This window comes from Lipophrys pholis (genome assembly GCF_963383615.2).
Source record: "Lipophrys pholis genome assembly, chromosome: 2".
In the NCBI taxonomy this organism is placed as follows: Eukaryota; Metazoa; Chordata; class Actinopteri; order Blenniiformes; family Blenniidae; genus Lipophrys; species Lipophrys pholis.
This window is the reverse complement of record NC_137636.1, coordinates 36533961-36553126: the sequence shown is the minus strand read 5'-3', so window position 1 is coordinate 36553126 and position 19166 is coordinate 36533961. Positions and strand designations below refer to the sequence as shown.

Genomic DNA, 19166 nt, shown 5'->3' with positions numbered 1-19166 from the left:
CCCTGACCAAAAGCAGGCCATATAAGTCCAAGCCTTATAAGTGAAGCACGACTGCTTCTTGACTCGGCCTGCTTGGCACAACTTGAAAGCACTTGAGCCTGCTCCTCATTGTTTTTATAAACAGTTTGTGATGGGCTCCTCTCATTGTTAGTGCTGAGAGGTTTTTAACCGTTTCGGTGGCAAAGGAAAGTATATGCCACGTTTGGCTGTGTCAACTATTCCACCTCCATGTCCATATAAGGTTGCTTTGTGTGGGGTCAAAGAAGATTCACCCTCTGCGTGTTTTTTCTTTTCTTTCTCATCTGCACCTGATCCTCCCTTTCTCATCTTTGTCTTCCTTCTCCATAGTTTGATACTGTTTCTTCTTTCCGATGCAGATTCCTCAGAGGGGGTGACCTCGCAGCCTCCGGTGATGACTGAGCATGCCCCGTTGTCCGCAGTGACCGTCAGCTCCTCCACCAGCATCCCTGCCACTACCTCCACGCTGATTCCCCCCTCGTCTTCATCGTCCTCCTCCTCCTCCTCGGCCTCCACGGCCATTCCGCTGCCCAACAGCAACGGGAAGCCTTGGAGGAGCAAGTCGACGAGCTCCAAGAACGCTTCTTCTCATCCCGCCTCCTCCACAAGCAGTCCCTCGTCCGCCATGCAGTCCAGCAAGCCGGAGAAGGACTCCTCATGTAAGGCTGCTCTGGCCACAGAGGCTCCTCCGAAGGCTGTCGCTCAGAAGTCGATGCTTGAGAAGCTGAAGCTGTTCAACAGTAAAGGGGCCTCCAAATCCTCCACCGCCTCTTCCTCCAACGGTGTCGGAGCTCAAAATGAATTTGTTGCAACAGTGAGGCAGACTGGAGCAGGGCAGGTGGAGAGAGCTGAGACTGGCTCCAACACAGACCCGCTGGAGGAGGAGGATGGCAATGTCCGGCCAGGACTCACCGTCACCAGCAACGGGACGGCACACGGAGCTGCCCCTTCAGCCGGCACCACTGTTTCCACCACTGCCAGCAGCCCCAAGATCGCTCTGAGGGGCATCGCCCAACGCACTTTTAGCCGAGCTTTGACTGCCAAGAAGGGCTCTGTGAAAGGCCCTGAGAAGGAAAAGGACAGAGGGAAGGAGAAGGAGAAGGGCAAGGAGGCAGGGAAACGTACCTCTGTTAACAACAGGACAGAGCTGAGAGGGGAGGAGCTGAAGGAGGAAGCAACACCTGTTGTTGCAGACGCAGACGGCTCCAACAAAAAGACCTCCAAAATTGGCAGTTTCATCCCCAAGGGGGGTAAAGTGGCCAAGAAGGAGGGATCCACATCTGCACACAGCGGAATACCAAAGCCAGGAAGCAAAGCCCCGGGGATAGGGGGTAAAGCTTCCTCAGCAAAGGAGGCAGGGGAGCGGCCTCGGAGCATGCGGCTGGGGGGCGGCCTCTCCATGCACCGCGGACCCATGGACAAAGACAGGGACAGCAGACACTCCAGCTCTACCTCCAGCCTGGGCTCCACAGAAGGAAAGACCAGCGCCGCCCCCATGACGGGAGGAGGCTCAACACAGAGCACAGCCAGCAACACCGTCAGCGTGCAGCTACCTCAAACACAACAGCACCACAGCCACCCCAACACCGCCACCGTGGCGCCTTTCATGTACAGGTACGGACGGTCACACAGTGCGGCTTTGATTGTTGGGACGCACAGAAAAACATGGGTAATGATATCACATTAACACTACATCTACCAGAGAGACATCTAATGTACACATATATCTGTGGAGGTTTTATTGTTTCCATTAATGCCCAGGTTCATTTCAGTCTTGGTCTCAGACATTCAGATGTATTTAAAAAAATGATTTCTTAATTTGAATTTATACTAGATGCACCATTTACACCTAAAATCACAGCTTCACAAAACAAAATAAAGAATGTAAACAAGAAGACGATTCTCAAACCTGGATTTGAGGATAGAACATTAGATATTTATTTGAATGTCATGCCACAATTTTTGAATCAAAACTTGTGAATGGAATCAGGCTCCATAAATACTGATGAAACAAAGCCTATGAACCAGTGCATCCTGGGAATCCACCAATCCAACGTATTCAATACTGCTACAATTCAAAAGTCCACACAAATTAAGCATGACAGATTGTATTGATATCACAAGTATATACAAGTGACTTATAGCAATATAGATGTGGTTGTTCCATAAGTTTGAGAAGCGAGCTTGTGACTGGAAGTTTGCAGGTTTGAATCCCACTGCTGACAGTTTAATCGGTCCCTGAGCAATACCACTGACCCCTAAGTTACATTTAACTGCATTTAGCCCACCGTTTTTAGAGTGAATCTGAAATATGATGGGTGAAATGTTTACCAGCATAATTGAACTCATGCAGACTTGTTTATGTGAAGTATGCCCTTTTTTTGGCAGCACCTAAAAAGTGTTGAACTATGGTGGCTGAGAAGGGTCATCGCAGTGCAAACACACACACAACAAGAATTCAATTTCTCTTTTTTTTTTTTTAGTGTAGGTTGTGCAGCAATTACATTTCTGTGTATCCAGGGAAGATGAATAAGAATTCTGACCTAAAAACACTTTATTACATTAGTTGCTGTATTCGTCAAAAGTATGCACCACCTAGTACATTTTTTTTCACAGAGTTGTTTTTCTGCACATGTTGAGATGCTGTGTGCCCCTGACCTCTGACCTGGTCCAAGTGGGATGAGGAAGTAGGTCCCCTCTCACTCTCAATAAGTTTGTTTCTAACTACTGCCCATCAGCTTCCTGAAGGCCCTGTGCCACTGCCCTCCATCTCTCTGTACGTCCTGACCCCGGGCTAACTGCCCCACATCCAGAACCCCCCCGTCGCCCACACACACACACCCCACCCCCCCATACACGCCCATCCCACACCCCCACCCACCCCAAGAATTACGGCATTGGAAATAACTTCCTGTTCCGACCAGATTTATGTCTTCAAACCAGAAGTTAGAGGAAGAGCCGAGTGAGAGGCAGTGTGTGGTTTTGCCGACAGCGACTGTACAGCAGTCAACAAGGGCAAAGTCTGGCAGCAGGCAGGGACCAAAGGCAAACCAACTCATTCAAACGTCATCGTTTCAAAGCGCTACCAGCCAGCGCAGTGGCTGACCCGTATTGATTTATCCTTCAAAGACAAACTTTACCGGCGCTTAGTCGGGAATTCATTTTGGACCCCAGTCACAAGACTTGAAACGCAGCAGATTTAGGTCCTAATCGGGTTTATGCCTCTATCCTTCCGTGACAATTTGCTGAATATTAGGTTGCCACTAAGATTCAGAATCGATGATTTTTTCTCCCCATTTTGATCCCTTCCGCAATTTGTTTTCCCAGATCCCAAACAGACGGAGAGGGAAGTGTAAACCCAGAGGCCGACTCAGGAGTCAGAAGTGGAGACGTTTCCTTCACCAAAACCAGCCAGACCTCCATCGAGGACCTTTCAGGTGAGTGCTCACTTGCAGAATAGTCCATCTCTTACAGATCAAGATCAGTGGTGCTTGTTCTTACTGTTTTTGCCGTCCTGCTCAGGTGAGGACCCGGAGACGAGGCGGTTGCGTACTGTCAAAAACATTGCAGACCTGCGACAGAACCTGGAGGACACCATGTCCAGCCTGCGAGGAACTCAGGTCACACACAGGTAAAGTGGAACGATTCACTGCTGAGTACCCAGCAAGCTATCAGTCAACTTTTCTCTTCAAGGCTCTTAAAGTTCTTCTCCCAGAATCCACAAAGGAAACATTTACATGTTTAGGACCCAGTTTGAGTTGTTGATGTCCATCTTTAATACGTTGTCAAAACCTTCCTGAAGGAAATTCATCATTACAAGCAGACAAACTCGTATTTTCAGCTTTCAAATTTCGTGTGTTGAAATCTTGGCGCTCAAGAAAACTACCGAACTATCCCGAAGTGTCGCAATCAAGATCCCGTTTGTTCATTTGATCTCACGAGATCTCGATTTGCACTGGAAAGATGATCAGGTTCACAACATTTCAGACTATTCTCGTGGCTTGAAGACTCTTTCTTTGAGAAAGTCTGGATTTTTTTTTTTCCCTAAATTGGTCAAATGTTGATATTTTTGCTTGAGGAGCTGCAACGCCATCTTTGATATCCCAGAAACCCTTGCGTCAGGTTTCCCAAGATGACGTCAGTTTGCAAAAAAAAAACACAGTTTGATGGGGCAACCATTTCTGCTCTGTTTGGTGCGATCGATCTGGGGAACTTCTGGTTGGAAATGAGTGGTGATGGTCTTGTTTTCCTGTTTTGGTTTATTTTATTATTTTTGAATAGAAGTGAGACCTTTTATGGAAAGTAGATTTTAAAGATTTTATCTGGTAGAGTAACTTTCACTTGTTTTCATTTCCCCACTAACATTAGTAATTTTATCAGTTTACTCTAATTCCTGCACCAAAATCATCATGTCAAGTTAAAAACAAAATCTCTGCATTTTTTAAGTTGAGCTTGTCAAGTCAGTAATCTTCATAAAGAGGTTTATGAAATGGGCTGCAGTGGGAAACAAAGTCCCGCTGTCTGGGGATCATCAACTGCAGCGCCTCACAATGGCCGCTCAGGTTGACTGGTAAACACCACATCAGACCCTCTATAGAGGATTTGGCTGGCCAGCAGACTGTGTCTGGTTACGTCTACAGGTATTACCTCTGCCTTTTCCCTCCCTTGTAGCTGCCTCATCCTTCTTTTGAAGCTTTCTCAACTTTGATCGCAGGCCATGTCTTTCATGTCTTTGCACCAGGTTAAGCTTTAATCAGGTTTCCTCTCACCGCATGTTGACCTGTGCTCTTGATGCTGACCTTCAGCAGTCTGGATTCAGCCCAGCTTTAGCTGTGAGGTTCTGATGTTAGAAGCTTTCAGGGTTTTAAATCTTCGTGTCTTTGTGTTGGTTTGGATTGTTTAGTTTTTCTCACCGTTATCTATTTGCCTGCTATTTCTTATTGCAACTAGTTGCATGGAAACTTCAGAACAAAATTAAAGCTGATTTGATTTTGGTCATGAAATGTGTTTTTATTATGTTTTTCAATTCTACCAGATAGTTTTTAAAGTCTCAACATCATAGTGTGGTATTTACTTTGAAGGGATCATGTGGGAAAATTGTGAAAAATCCCCACATATTTCTCACTGTGTGTTTGTAAGGAATCATAAATATTCAGTACTACTGTCCTACAGTGTGGACTTACAACAACGGCTGCTAAACATGAGCACAATGTGTAAATTATTTATTTAAAGGTTGCTGTGATTGAATCCTGTGTCGCAGTTCTTCATATTTCTATATTTGGAAGATAAGAGTATCCATCAGGTGCACTTAGTGGGAGTAAACTGATTTATCGGAGGTAAAGGAGCTAAACACATCAGTGTTTGTGTCAATAAGTGTCATGTTTTCTTGTCGTGTACGCAAATTTTATAATACATATACAATACAATATAGTACAAATACTACGCAATTAGTTTGAAAGAAATGAGAAGAAATAAGCCAGTTATCAAAGACGATCACTTGCCCAATAAAGGGGTTCTGGATTACATTTACTGAACATCTCAGTGGACTAATTGTTACTTACTGAAAAGAAATAGTAAATATTTTGTGACTTTTATGTCTCTCTTATTGTAGTTTTGTGGTGACAGAATAAATGAGCTGTCAGCAGTGTTTGGGTCAGACTGATTCACTCATTAAGTTCAGCTGAAGATGCAACAGTTAGTGGGAGGAAGATGCTCAATAATCTGGATGTTTGTGCTTCTTGAAATGAACTCATTCCAAAATAAATGTCAAGAAGAAGCAGCAGCAAAACACACTACGAACATGCAGGCAGCTATTAAAGAGAGATAGACTGAGTTGGTTCAGGATTAATTAGGTACTTTTCCACTTTAATGAAGAAAACTATTCCTGCATTACAGAGAGAAACAGAAGCTCATTTCATGTTTATGTTAATCAGTTACTTGCAGGTCATTGTTAAAAATGTGGCATTATAGCAGTGATTTACTTTATGACACTTTATTTACAAGACTGATGATTTCCATTCCATTTTTTTCTGCTGCTACATGAGTTAACTGAATTAAACACTGATTTGTCGTCATGCTTTGCATTGGGTTTGAGACATATGTAATGACTCTTAGTGCTCTTCTTTCTGTGTGTCTGACTACCTGCTCAGTACTTTGGAAACTACCTTCGACGGCAGCGTCACCACAGACATCAGCAGCGGCGGTGGCGGCAACAGCAGCGGAGGCAGCCGAAGCATCCTCAGCCTCACGTCTGCTCGCACCTCACTGTCCTCATGGCGGCTGGGCCAGGCCAGCCCTCGTCTGCAGGCAGGCGACGCTCCATCTCTGGGGAACGGCTATGGCGGCGGACGGGTTGGTGGTCAGGGAGGACGCTACCTGTACCCGGGGCACCTCCGCAGGCAGCTGGCCGGCAGGGGGGGGGCCCTCTGCAGTGTGGAGCTCGGAGACAGGGCCGGAGAGGACATGGACCTGGACGGGATCCCCATGGAGGTGACCGGATACATGAGTGATGGAGACGTGCTGAGCAAGAACGCTGTACGCACTGACGATGTTACCAGCGGGTATGTACATCTGGATCATTTTCATTTTAAGACTTAAAAGGCCAATATAACATAGATGACATGGGTTTACCTTCATCAAGTCAAAATTGTTCATTTTAAACAGGAGACGATGAGACTATGTGGGGAGTTGCTGTGTATCTCGATCTGTGTATGCATATTGACATTTGAGAGTCTGCGTCGAGATTAGTTTGTGCATATTTAGATTTTACAAACACACAGAAATTGAAATACACACACACACATCTTTCCATGCTTGCACAGGGTACTTTACTTTATTTGTTTTTAATATTCCCACAGATGCACGTTTTCTTGTTTTACACTGACGTGTGACGCTCCCTTAATGCAGGGTTGCCAGAAGAGGGCAGTAGCGTTACTCCCTGTCAGTCTGTTGGTCCAGATGTCAGATGATATCCCACAGTTTAGCCTCTGCAGCATAAGCAACACTTATTCAGTGCAGCACAGGACTCACAAAGTGTTTGTTTCCTCTCAAAACCACTGTCCATGTCCTAACAGGCCCTCTTGCATACTTTGTCTGCCAGACTGTGCAATTTAAAACTGTTGTCACCATTATTATCAGACGAACCCGTAAAAGGTGCCAAGTTACCTTCAGATTCCTCCAAACGGCAAACAGAGAATGCAGGATCAGTGCTGCTGTAGAGAGTAGCTTAATTTTTCAGATCAATTTAACTGTTGGCAAGCTTGTATAAGATCAGTGCACATTATTTATTTATTTTTAAATGCACGGCTTTTAGAAGTAGAATGACTTCATTTGGACTGATTCACCAGCCCTGCGGCAGCTTTGCAAAGCAATAGAGCAAAGTGCTCTTCAAGTACTTAATGTGATTGAGTCTGTAGCCAAGCAGAGGAAGTAAAGTCAGAGCCTCACCTGGACAGGTGAAAGACATGGACAGGTGAGCTGGGGCATTTTTCCTGCTCTGACAACTTGATCTCCAGACGAGCATTTCTGGTGAATATGCTTTAACCGATTGAGAATCAGAAGCTTAAATGTGGTTTTGATCGACTGACTGGTCTTGTTATACTGACAGTTAAAACAGTTAAAACAGTTTTACATAGACTTTAAAATATTTATTTCATTTAGTTTTAATGGTTTGTTTCTGACGTAGCTGTAGTTACGATGCAGGGGAGATTTAGTTTACACTTTGTCCTGCAGTAGAAAACGCTTCAGCTGAAGTGGGGAACACTGTACATCTCTCTCATCATCAACCATTAAAATGCGCCATAATTCACTTTTTCTTTAAATGGTTCCTGTTGAGATTTTTGTATTGTTGCTTGAATTAATTAGATTATAGAAAATATCCTGGCTTTTTTTGAAGCATCTGCATTTGTTGCTTTGTGCCACTTTAAAGTTTCTTTGTGGAGTCCATTTATGCATCTCAAACGTGAAGTTCTCCTCTCCTTTAAGCCATAATGCACATTGCACCACCATCCAGTCACTTGTTAGTGCAACAGCTATGAGAGGTCACAATATCTTTGCACAGCATGCTGCTGCAGCATCCAGGAGATGGTTGTTTTGAAGACGTCTGTATCCCAAATGAAGTCAAACATGTCAAGTCGTTTTGTCAGAACAGTAGCACAGATCTTATGACACAATGAAGAGATAAGCTTATCTCTGTGTTTATGCTTCTCAGGGTTTCATGCAGTACAGGTGTAGTGTGTATCTAGCGCGCTCAACTTAAAAAACTCAAGGGATTAAGTGATGGATGACTGGTAAAATCAGTTTGTTCTTTTCTCAAATGGATGCGCTGACTAGATTATATCCCAAGTTTCAATGGGGGGGGGGGGGGGGGGGGGGGGGGTGGAGCCAGCAGAGTCACAAAATGTGTGTGTGTTTGTGTACGTGAGTCGGTGTGTGTAGGTACAGGCATGTGTGTGATGGGTGGAGCTGCCCTCAGGGTTAACCATTTAAAGCAGACACAGACTGATGAGCTCCCTCTATTCCCGACGTCCTCGGGCCATGTCGCGGTTCACTCCATCACAAGCCTGTGAGCGTCCACGCCTCCACGGAATAACCAGCTCTGCCACACAGAGGTGGCGTGTTTACCCAGAGAGGAGTTTCCATTTAGGAAACAGAAGTAAACTCTGACAATTTAACCTCGTTTTACCTCTCAAATGCCTTTTTAAATGGTTGATTCACATCTATACAGAACACATCTTCTCCCTCGCTTGTGTTTGAGTGTACTCACATCAAGAGTCTTTTGACTTATGTTGTTTACTTGTTACCCTGTGTAATTTACAGACTTGATTGAGGAGGAAAAGCGCAAGAAACTAGTTGTTTACTGCTGGAATGAGCAGTTTGGTAACCTTTTGGGTAATTTTTATTTGAACTATTGCGGGTGTCAAATTTCCAACTAGCAATTTTTGATGCTTATTGAGGCAGTTTTACTCTCACATTATGGACATTTGAAAAAAAAAAGAAAGAAAGAGAAAAGGCCTACTTTTTAGCTTTATAAACATGTCATATTGCTTCTATTTGGGTTTTGTTAATCAGACAAAACAAGAAATGCTCGACTGTAATGGCCTTTTTGGTAGGAAGATGAATTTTTAATGTTGACTCTTGCTCAGCCATGTCAGCTTGGTGACATGTAGTAAGCAAGAGAAAAGAAGAAGAAAACAAACATGCCAAGATAAACCTGAAGTATGAGAAACAAAATTAATAGAAAGGAATTGCAGAACATACCACAGATGGATCATTGTGGCAATATCAACATGTGCAATATGCATATCACTATCTGCAATTAGTTCCATCAGTTTCAATACATTTATGCTCTGCTTATCATTATCTGGGAATGTGAAATGCCAGTAAATGTGTGACGGGCAAAAGAAAAAAAAAACAAACACTGTTATTTGACAAAAAAAAATCTGCATCATCTTCATATGTGTTTGTATTCATTGCATATCATAGTTCTATCGCAATACTTGGTAATATTATTGCATATCACATGGCAGCCTTAGATAAAATATTTTTTTTGTCTTTATTTAAATTTGATCAAAGGTCTTTATATATCAGTAAGAACATTAAAACCTTTTGACATCCAGATAGATTATCGCATCTAAACTGAGAAATGTGCAACAGACCAACCAGCCACAACAACAGCATCTTAGTGCCTGGAGTGGATTTACACAGTCTGCACCCCCCCTCGGTAGTATTGAAGACGAAGGCTCCCGCCTACCCTCTTCCTCGGCTTGGGGGTATTATACACAATCTACTCCTCTTCCTGCCTTCCTTCCCTCCCTCGGTCCTCCTCCTCCTCCTCCTCCTCCTCCTCCTCCTCCACAGACCAACCTCCAGTCAGCAGAGTGAAGCATGTGGAGCTGAGGAGATTGGCTGCATACCAACACTGGGCTCCCTCACAGCAGCACACACACACACACACACACACATTCAGGTCACATATGGGCACTCGGTACACTCATGGAGACATCACCGATGTTCTACACGCACCTCTGATATCACCATGATCAAACTGGCTCACGCCTGCTGATATTATTCACATCACGGCAGATCTCACGCACAGGCTCAGACCTGATATCAGACAGTAGCCAGACGGTTGAAAAAGGACACGTTTCTTTGGAGATTTCTATCAGCGAGGATCAACACTCACCTGGATCCTGTTTATTTTGCTCTGGACTAACTGTTACCATGTTCCAGGCAGACAGGTATGTCTGAGTCCGAAGCTCTGTGCGGGAGACTGCTGGTTGTTTCCAGAGCGTGACATTTTGTGAATTTCCTCCTTTCTGTACCACAGTGCGTGCATTGTTACTCACTCAAATATCCTCGTTTGCGTTGACTCAAGAACTCTGGCTTCTGTGGCTTTGCATGACTGTGTAAACTTTTTACCTGGCTTAAGCCCGTGAACTGTCTTGTTGCGACACGTTTGTGCTTCTGCAGGAGTTTACAGGTGAACAGACGTCTGAAGCAAGACGACAGGAGCTCAGTTCCTTATTAGTGGCGAGCAGTTTAGTGTCAATCAGGAGTGTCTTGTGTGTGTTTTGTTGTGTGTCTCAACCTGACCGGCCGTTTTCAAGGTGACTGTTTTGCGATGATGGATTTCTATTTATTTGATTGTTTGTTTGTTTGTTTGTTTGTTTGTTTGTTGTAATTACCACACATTTTCCACAAATTTGAGTTTAATAAAAATCCACCCTAAAACGTCATTGATTTTACATCAAATTTCAGTGAAAACTAATACAATTCCATTGTATTTTCCTGTGTAACATTGGACCTGAAAAAATGCGTTATTTGCAAAGTAAATTAAAAAGGAAGGATTGTTATTATGACTTACCCAGGCTTCCCCTGTGGGGCACATTGGGTTAAGTTAAGGGCTCAATTTCTGTTGTGGCAAAAGGTAATATTGTGTAAAGGTTCACCGAATATATGATGTAAGTTAGAAAGACGAGCTCTGGTGACCCCTGTTAATGAGGTGAAGTTGTATTATGAAGTACTGGGTGTTTGGGGTGTATCTTTGAAAAGTGACTCCACCGTTAGTGTCATGCACTACCTTATTCCGTGCAAAATGCATGGAATCTAATGTGGAGTTGCAGTTTCTTCACTTTTTTTCATACCCTCAGCTAAAGCCATTAGTCGGTTGCGTGGAATGAAGCTGCAAAACACAACAGTGTTTATGTTGTCATGGGAAGTGTAAAGCTGAAGTGGTGAGCTTTGGCACAATTTAGTTTCACTCCGCAATTCCTATGAAACCAACATGGATGAGTCAGTTTCAGTTAATGTTGTTGCTTATCATGCAAAGTTAAAAAAAATAACGGGAAATGTTTATTATATCATAGTGGCTTGCAAAGAAAGTTTATGGAAATCTTCTTCCTTCTGGATATATATAAGTAAGTACCTGTTAATAATTACTGAGCTGTCACCAGTGAGCAGCCACAGCTGGTTCTGCTCAGAAGCTCTTCACACAGAGAACATTGAGTTATTAACGTGAACCTGTTTGTGATTGTACCGGCATTCCTCCTGCTGAGATCCATGCACAGATAACACAGGGAGTGTTTCAGTACGTTGGCTTATTTTTCGAGTCACCTAACTGCCGTAACGGTAACCGGCACGCTGCCACACAGAAAGCATTCACCACTCGGACAGTCCTGCCTCAGCTTTAAATCAGCAAACGCTTCATCAAATTACACATGGGCTTAATGAGTCAATATTTAGTTCCGTTAGAGATCTCCTCCACAGGTAAACATTTGTGGGATGAGTTAGTGTTCGTTTAGTTTGAATGGGAATGGTTGTGTAAATGCTCAGGGCCTCAGCAGCAGCTTCACACTGGGACGACAGCGAACCGACTCCCAAGAAGCAATGACTACTCCCCTCAAATGTGATTTTCCATTTTGAAATGATGTGAATGCCCCACTTAGCCCGTACTTACATCTACAGTTTATTTTGGGAGGAATGTTTGGTTACTCAATCAATCATAATATGCCAGCCTGCAGCGCTCGCAGACCCAGTATTGAGGATTTATTACTATATGCTTCCTGTAGAAATCAACACCCACTCTTCACCGAGCGTGTGTGTCTTTTAAAAGCTGCTGTTGTTTACCAGTGGCTCCATGAGAAAAAAGTGTGTCTCTTTAGACATTTCGCTGTCTTCAGCAAAGAGAAAGCTTTTCTGCAAACAGTTTATCCCTGATTGATGGGAGCTCCTCAGGCTCATCACAAAAGCCACTCTGAGAAGAATCCCTCCAGAGTTTGCACAATTTCAACTCTCCTCTTCTCATCCACTTTGGTGTATTTCGTTGTGTTTTGCAGCTACATGACCGACGGAGGTCTGGGCCTCTACACTCGGCGCCTGAACCGCCTCCCCGACAGCATGACCGCCGTTCGAGAGACGCTGCATCGAAATGCATCGTCGGGACAGGGAGACGCTGACAGGTAGGTCGAAAAGATCCCGAACTTCTCTCTTAACTCCCAGTTTTGATTGAATTACAACACATTGATCAATCGAAGGAGTGGTTTTGTGTTGCGAAGGCTAAAACAAAGAAATCAGAGCAATCCGCCAGTGGATGTGCATCCTACTGTAGAAAGCTGAGTTATACGTTGATCATACAATGGATGTATTGGTATTGATGCAGTTTAGGGATTGGGTGACCTTTGTGGCATCAATGAAAACATCTGTAAAGTAATGAAACTATTATCTGGGCCGTACGTCTGTGCAGTGGTTTGCACTCTCGCCTCACAGGAATAATATTACTAATGCTTCCTGTGCAGGCATGGCTTTTCTGCAGGTACTCTAGTTTCCTCTCACAGTCTGAAAACACACATTGAAAATTAACCAGTTACTTTAAATTGCCCGTAAGGATGCCTGCCAGTGTGTGTGATTGTCTCCTTGTATTTTTATTTATTTTCTTTGCCCTGTGACGGACTGCTGATCAAACCAGGTTGTACCCGCTCTACCCCAACTCAGTAATCCCAACTTCACACATGTGAACATTAATTCCCATCATTGAGACGACATTCTAGTTTTATTTTACTTGAAAAACAAATTGAGACGTAGAGCGCTTGATTACCAGGATGTCACTATCTGGAAGGAAAAGGCAACAAAAAACATCCCGATGAAATCAAATGCATTAAATACAAACAGTCCTGCAGGATGTTTGTGTCTTTCTTTTTCTCTTTTGAGACATTAGCTTCTCCCTTCACTCAGACTTAGTGATAACTGTGCTCTGTGAAGTAACCCACGCTGGTTCTGGTACATTTTTTTAAATCCATTTTGTAGGGCACTGAATTCACAAGTGAGAAAAACGAGTGAGCATCTTTGTATCTGTCGGCTCTTCTGGAGCATCTCGTCTCGGTGCGACGCTGCGGTCTTTGTCCTGTCAGAGCTGCAGACGGATTTGGTCCCTGGCTAGTTGACAGATGGAAATGGATGAAGGCCAAGCCGAGCCGAGCCCCCCCGCCATGTAGTGATGGGGGGTGGAAATTAAGAGTGCAGGGGGAGGGAATAAGCTTGATCTGAACATGGACTACAGAATGGATGGAGGTGATTAAAATAAAAGGGACAAACGACATCAAACAAAGAAATAAACAGCTGGTATGGACGTGTGTTTTATTTAATTGAGACACACTCATTTCCTGTATTTACAGTCAAGCAAGGTTTAAGATTTGGAAGAAAAGGTTGGTTATTATTGGAGTATGAGACTGGAGAGTGTCTTGGAGACGTTTGGAGTGCTTCAAGCAGTCTTTATCACTAAATCCTCAGGTGTGGCTAATTTCCTGTCTTCCAGACTTTTGACCTTTGACTTTCTGGAGTATTTTACCCAGCACGCACACACACGCGCACACACACACGCACACACACACGCACACACACACATCAAAGTCCTTCACATGAAACACCTCCAGCCCTGAGGTGGAGCTGAGCACAAGCTGTCCTTCTCCTCACCTTTCATCTCTCCACATGCAGACCCCTCACCTCTCCCTTTCTTCCTGCAGGTTGTTTTGATTAGAGAGTTCTGCTACTAGAAAGCAATTAAATGATAAATGTTGGTTGGGGGGGGGGGGGGGGGGGGGTTCTCCCTTCTTTTCCATTTGATTTGAGGCTTTCATGTTTCTTTGTGAGGTCTCATGGACTTAAGGAGGGAGATGTTCTCCGCCCGAAACTTCACATTTCTTTTTTCATGATTCTTCAGAAGGTTTAATCTTCAGTTTCATGAGATTAGAGAGAAGGGCAGAAAGAGAGTTTAAAAAACGAGGAGAAGATGAGACGAATCGCCTCCTCCCAGCCACACCTCCTCCCCCCTGAAGGAATGTCTGATAAATGTGCTTACTGCTTTTACTTTGGGATTAATTATGGATGTTGGGGAGGGAGCATATGGAAATACATTAGCATAATAAACCCGTTGAGCTGCGGGGCAAAGCGGGTTGATTAGTTTTTCTATGTTAAAAGATGCTGTTAATTTAATGCATGAAGGGAAGGGTTAATGGTGCAGTTCGGACAGGTGGAGGGAGTGAACAGGCGCAATTTTTTTATTTGTGCCGGTTGTAGTCAGAGCTCGGAGGCGTGTGGGCTCAGTGTTTGTTCACTGGATTTATGACTTATTAATACGCCACCAACACTTTGTACAGCTTCTGGTTTGTAACGCTGCAGCAGAACATCCCTATGAGAGTGTCAGGGGTCAGGAGTTACCATGGCACTGGGGGGGAACCTTGTGACCCCTGTACGAAGAGGTTACGAGCTTCAAAGGGTTGAGGTTCACAGTTAAGAGCATTTTGAAAATAAAACTTTAAGCCTTCCTGCTCAAACCGTCCAATTCAAACTCGACGAGGACGGACGCAGAGTGAGCAGCACTGATGAACGGGGAGCGCACAATATGGACAATCATGACGGATGTCCCTGCCGCAGAAACTGGTTTTACCAGCTGTCAGCCGTATGTAAAGCAGTGCTAAGTGGTAGAAAATGAATCGCCGGGCAACAGGACCTGCGAGGCTGAGGACATCGGCAGAAACAATAGAGACGACAGTCCCCCATGTGTGCGCGCATGCTTATCCCTGTCGTTTATCTCTGTAGCCGGAGAGAGAGGAAGCAATCTATAACAGTCTGTCTTCTCGCTCGAATCCTCTTTGTTAGGGCAGACAAAGGAGAGAGGTCCCCCCCACCCTCCTCTCCTCATCCCTCCCTACGTCTTCCAGAGATATCATTTCTTTATCCCAAATGAGGACGTGACACAAAGAAGAAACAAGAGCGAAGCCACACGGATGACACCAGAGACCGATAGCTGAAGCCCTCACATGAATCAGTATAATGAGGCGGCGCAGTGGTTAAAGGATCCTGCTAATTATACAGACTCCTGTGAAAAGGGACATTTCTCTTGTTTTCCTGGTCTCTGCACAAATGATGAGAACAGGGAGCCTGAGGAAACAAAAAGTTTAATCACAGGAAAAAGACCTCGGCAACCATCGCCGGTCGAGGAAATGATGTCGGTGACTGAAAGAAAATCTAAAGATTTTATTATTGGACGCCAGTATGATTACTTAACTCCAAAACTTTAGAATAAAGGAGGCCTGGTCGAGAATTGATTGACATTCTTCCTACCTGATTGTGTGAGATCTTGCTGACACACTATTGAATGCAGAATTAAGAAACACCCTTAAGTGGAGAGAGACTCAAACAATTTGAGTCACTGATATAGGAAGTGGAAAGAAGGACATTTATTGATAAACTACTCTTTTATTAGTCTTTTTGACTATCATTTAGCTGACATTATGAGAGAAATAAATGATGAACAAATCTACAAACATAAGGAAAAAAAACTTGAGGCATTGTTTTTTCATGTCATCGTGTCTTCAACGTCACAAGCAGCGTAACAATTTATCTAATATTAGGCAAAAACAATAAATAACTCATTTCTTTTGTAACTAATCTTGTCTGGTTATGCTTGTTTTCTTTTTACTTGTTTGTTGTTGTTTTTCATCTCTTATCCTTAAAAAAAGAAGAAATTAGCACATACCATTACAACTGACAATTCAATAAATACAATTGGAAAAAAAACAAAAAAAACTATTATTATTGTTATTTATTTTCTTATTCATTCATTTCAGGCATTTGACATTCAAACATTTTGTACAATCACATACATAACCAATATCCCTGTATACACACACACACACATCCAAAAATATCATTTGTTGATAATAAATAATAAACTTTTAGCTTATGAAAATATAGTTATACAAAATATATAATTCTATGTTTAAGTATGCCCACACATACTTATTAACACACACACACACACACACACACACACACACACACACACACACACACACACACACACACACACACACACACCTCGTATATCTGATTAACGTGCCTGAAAAGGGTAGGAAGAATAAATAAATGCAGTTGTTTTTTCTATCATCACAGCTTTGGACAGCCACCAAGAGTTATTTGGAATACTGTATGTGTACAAATCCTCTTTGTACGTTTTTTGATTTTTTTTTTTATAATGATCGACCAACTGAACTTATTGGACAGTTGATATTGTTTAAATCAATTGTGTGAGCACCATATACAATTACTTTCAACAACAATGTAGATAAATGCACACATGCTATCACAATGAACGTATTCTATTCAAGCAATGAGCCCAAGTAATCCACTGTAGCCAAAATGTTTTTATTACTCATTTAGCTGTAGAAAAGACAAACATTTTTCTTTTCTGGACAAAACCTTAAACCAACAGTCATGATTCACTCCATCGCCGCCGAATGCCTCGTCCTAACCGACTCCTTCTAACTGAATCGCACAGTGAATGCCTTTGGTAAGCTGCTTTGCATCGCCTTAGTGTTTTACAGGTACTATACAAATAAACAAGAGTAAACTTGCCCCTTTGTAAACTGATCGGGGCTAAATTCTTCAGTCCGTGTTCAGACCAGTGTTAGCACAGTTTACAAATACGACTCATTCATTCCCAATATTCCTCCACGGCATGAACTTGATTAGACTTTTACCAGTGGGTAATGCGTTGGCCAATCAGACACACGCAGGCCCGCATTCCTGGTGCATCAGTCTGCGGTGTGAATTGTTTAATGCTCCTATGAAAACTCTCCTGAAAGGGAAAAACTCTTTTTATTAACAACCGTGCTTTTGTTTTGCATCAGATGAAGTCAAATTACTCAGAGAAATGACCTCATTGAAATATATTTCTGCTTTTTACTAAGAAAACCGCTATTGTGTGTGTTGCTGACAGATGTTGGTAAAACTCTCTGATGTGGTTTGATTGTGGATTTGAGTATGAGACACACACACACACACACACACACACACACACACACACACACACACACACACACACACACACACACACACACACACACACACACACACACACACACACACACACACACACACACAGATGCCCCAGAACCCAATATGTTGTTTCTCCTGTCTGGGCCTGAGCAGGATCTCATTTGGCCTCAGGTGGAGGAAGAGAGGCTCTCCACGTGTTTCTCCCCTCCCTCTGTCTCAGTTGGTTGAATGTTGTGGTTTGCCCGTGGGGCTCTCGCTGTAATAATAATTGGCGGATCAGTGTCGTCCCGTCCGTCTGCTTCGGTCGGTTCTGTGATTTCATGAACCAGCAGTTCTGTTTGCTGTAGAACCAGGAGTTTATTTTCTTTATGATTACAGACACAGCTCCACCTATCTCAAACGTTCCCTGATCACACTCCTGGTTTTCCTGCGTGGTCCTTTCTGCTGATAGCAGCTGCTGTTTCAGGTCTTTTTTAACACGAACCCCTCAGCTGGGTGTGTGTTTGGGTGTCGGACCTCGGCTCCACCCTGAAATACTGCGAGTGTTTGGTTAATGATGGCAGGAGGATGCAGGTCAAACCAGTGTTGGGTAACCAGGATAAGTGACACCAGAGGGAATGATGAGCACACATAAATCATCCCTCACCCTCTTGCAAGAATAAGTTGTTTTAAAGAGTAAACAAAGCTCAGTATGTAAGAATGTAAATGTTTTGCTGTTTTAATCTGCCTGATGTCCTCTGTTGGCAATGTTAAACTCAGTTTACATCATCGGGATCTCACTTGTTTTGAATAAAACAGAGTTGCCAATAATGTTGAGGGTGACGATATGAAGACAACCAGGTGAAGATGGTGTTTGGAAATACATTTATTTTACACTTTCCTGTCCTTTGTCTCCTCAGTCTTTATCTCCTGCTCTCAGACAGAAATACTCAGTTCAACCATAAGAGCTTTTCTGCAGACTCTCAGTCAGCCTTTGACTCCTCTCGAATACTAAACGTTGTAACTGCCTCCGAGCCATGTTCATGTTGGAAACAGCTTTCTGCAGCGTCCCGGTGGTTTCTGAACACATGAAGCCAGGCTCGGTTGGACTCGTGGGACGTGTCTGAATCAGCAGCAGTTCGATTCGATATGTAAGGTCAAATACAGCTAATGATGTTCTCACTCAATCCAGCTGTTATCGAATAGTCTTCCTCCCACGTTGTCACAATCTTGAATTGTTGTAGCCTTTATTTCTTTTTTGAAAAAAAAACAGAAGGTTTAAAAGTCAGGAGATGTTAGAGCTTGTGCCTTCAGTTTTCGATTTGAAGGAAAACATTTTTCTTGATGGCCTTGATTTACATTAAAAAAAACACCATGAAAATGAATTGAGTACATGGAGAAATGTGTTTGTTATGAGAAGAGATCAATGGAAAGAGAATGGAGTCCTAGGAGAAATTTGGTTTGGGTTGCTATGGTTCCTGTGTCTGCAGACCACCACCCCATGGGCTTCATACAAACACACCTGCCTCACACACACCTACAGGCCAACACACACTCCAAAACAAAACAAGAGGAGGGGCTACAATACAGGGGAATTAAAGCATTCACAAACTCTGTGCCTCAAAATGACACAGTTCTCCTCTCAGGATCTTTAAGCCCACCATTCAGTTACGTTATTTGTTTAAGGCGGGACGTGCTTCTCCGCTTTCTTGAGTTTATTTGCTTTATTGCTCAGCTGAAAGCAACAAGATGTAGTAACAATCCACAGAGAGCAAAAAGCTTGATATGAGATTCAGGCTGCAGCCAGATTGAGCTTCGTCCAGCTGAACTGGCCA

General features: G+C 43.4%; 1 protein-coding gene across 1 annotated transcript in view; it reads left to right on the top strand.

The window, feature by feature from the left end:
- nav2a (neuron navigator 2a) overlaps positions 1-19166 on the top strand; it is a gene marked incomplete at its 5' end in the record, with an annotated part of 139596 nt that overhangs the window by 72063 nt on the left and 48367 nt on the right. Inside the window, 5 exons of the mRNA XM_080458209.1 lie at positions 378-1632; positions 3346-3455; positions 3541-3649; positions 6168-6578; positions 12354-12476. Coding sequence (XP_080314335.1) covers positions 378-1632; positions 3346-3455; positions 3541-3649; positions 6168-6578; positions 12354-12476 — 2008 coding nt within the window. The remainder of the gene's footprint in view (positions 1-377; positions 1633-3345; positions 3456-3540; positions 3650-6167; positions 6579-12353; positions 12477-19166) is intronic.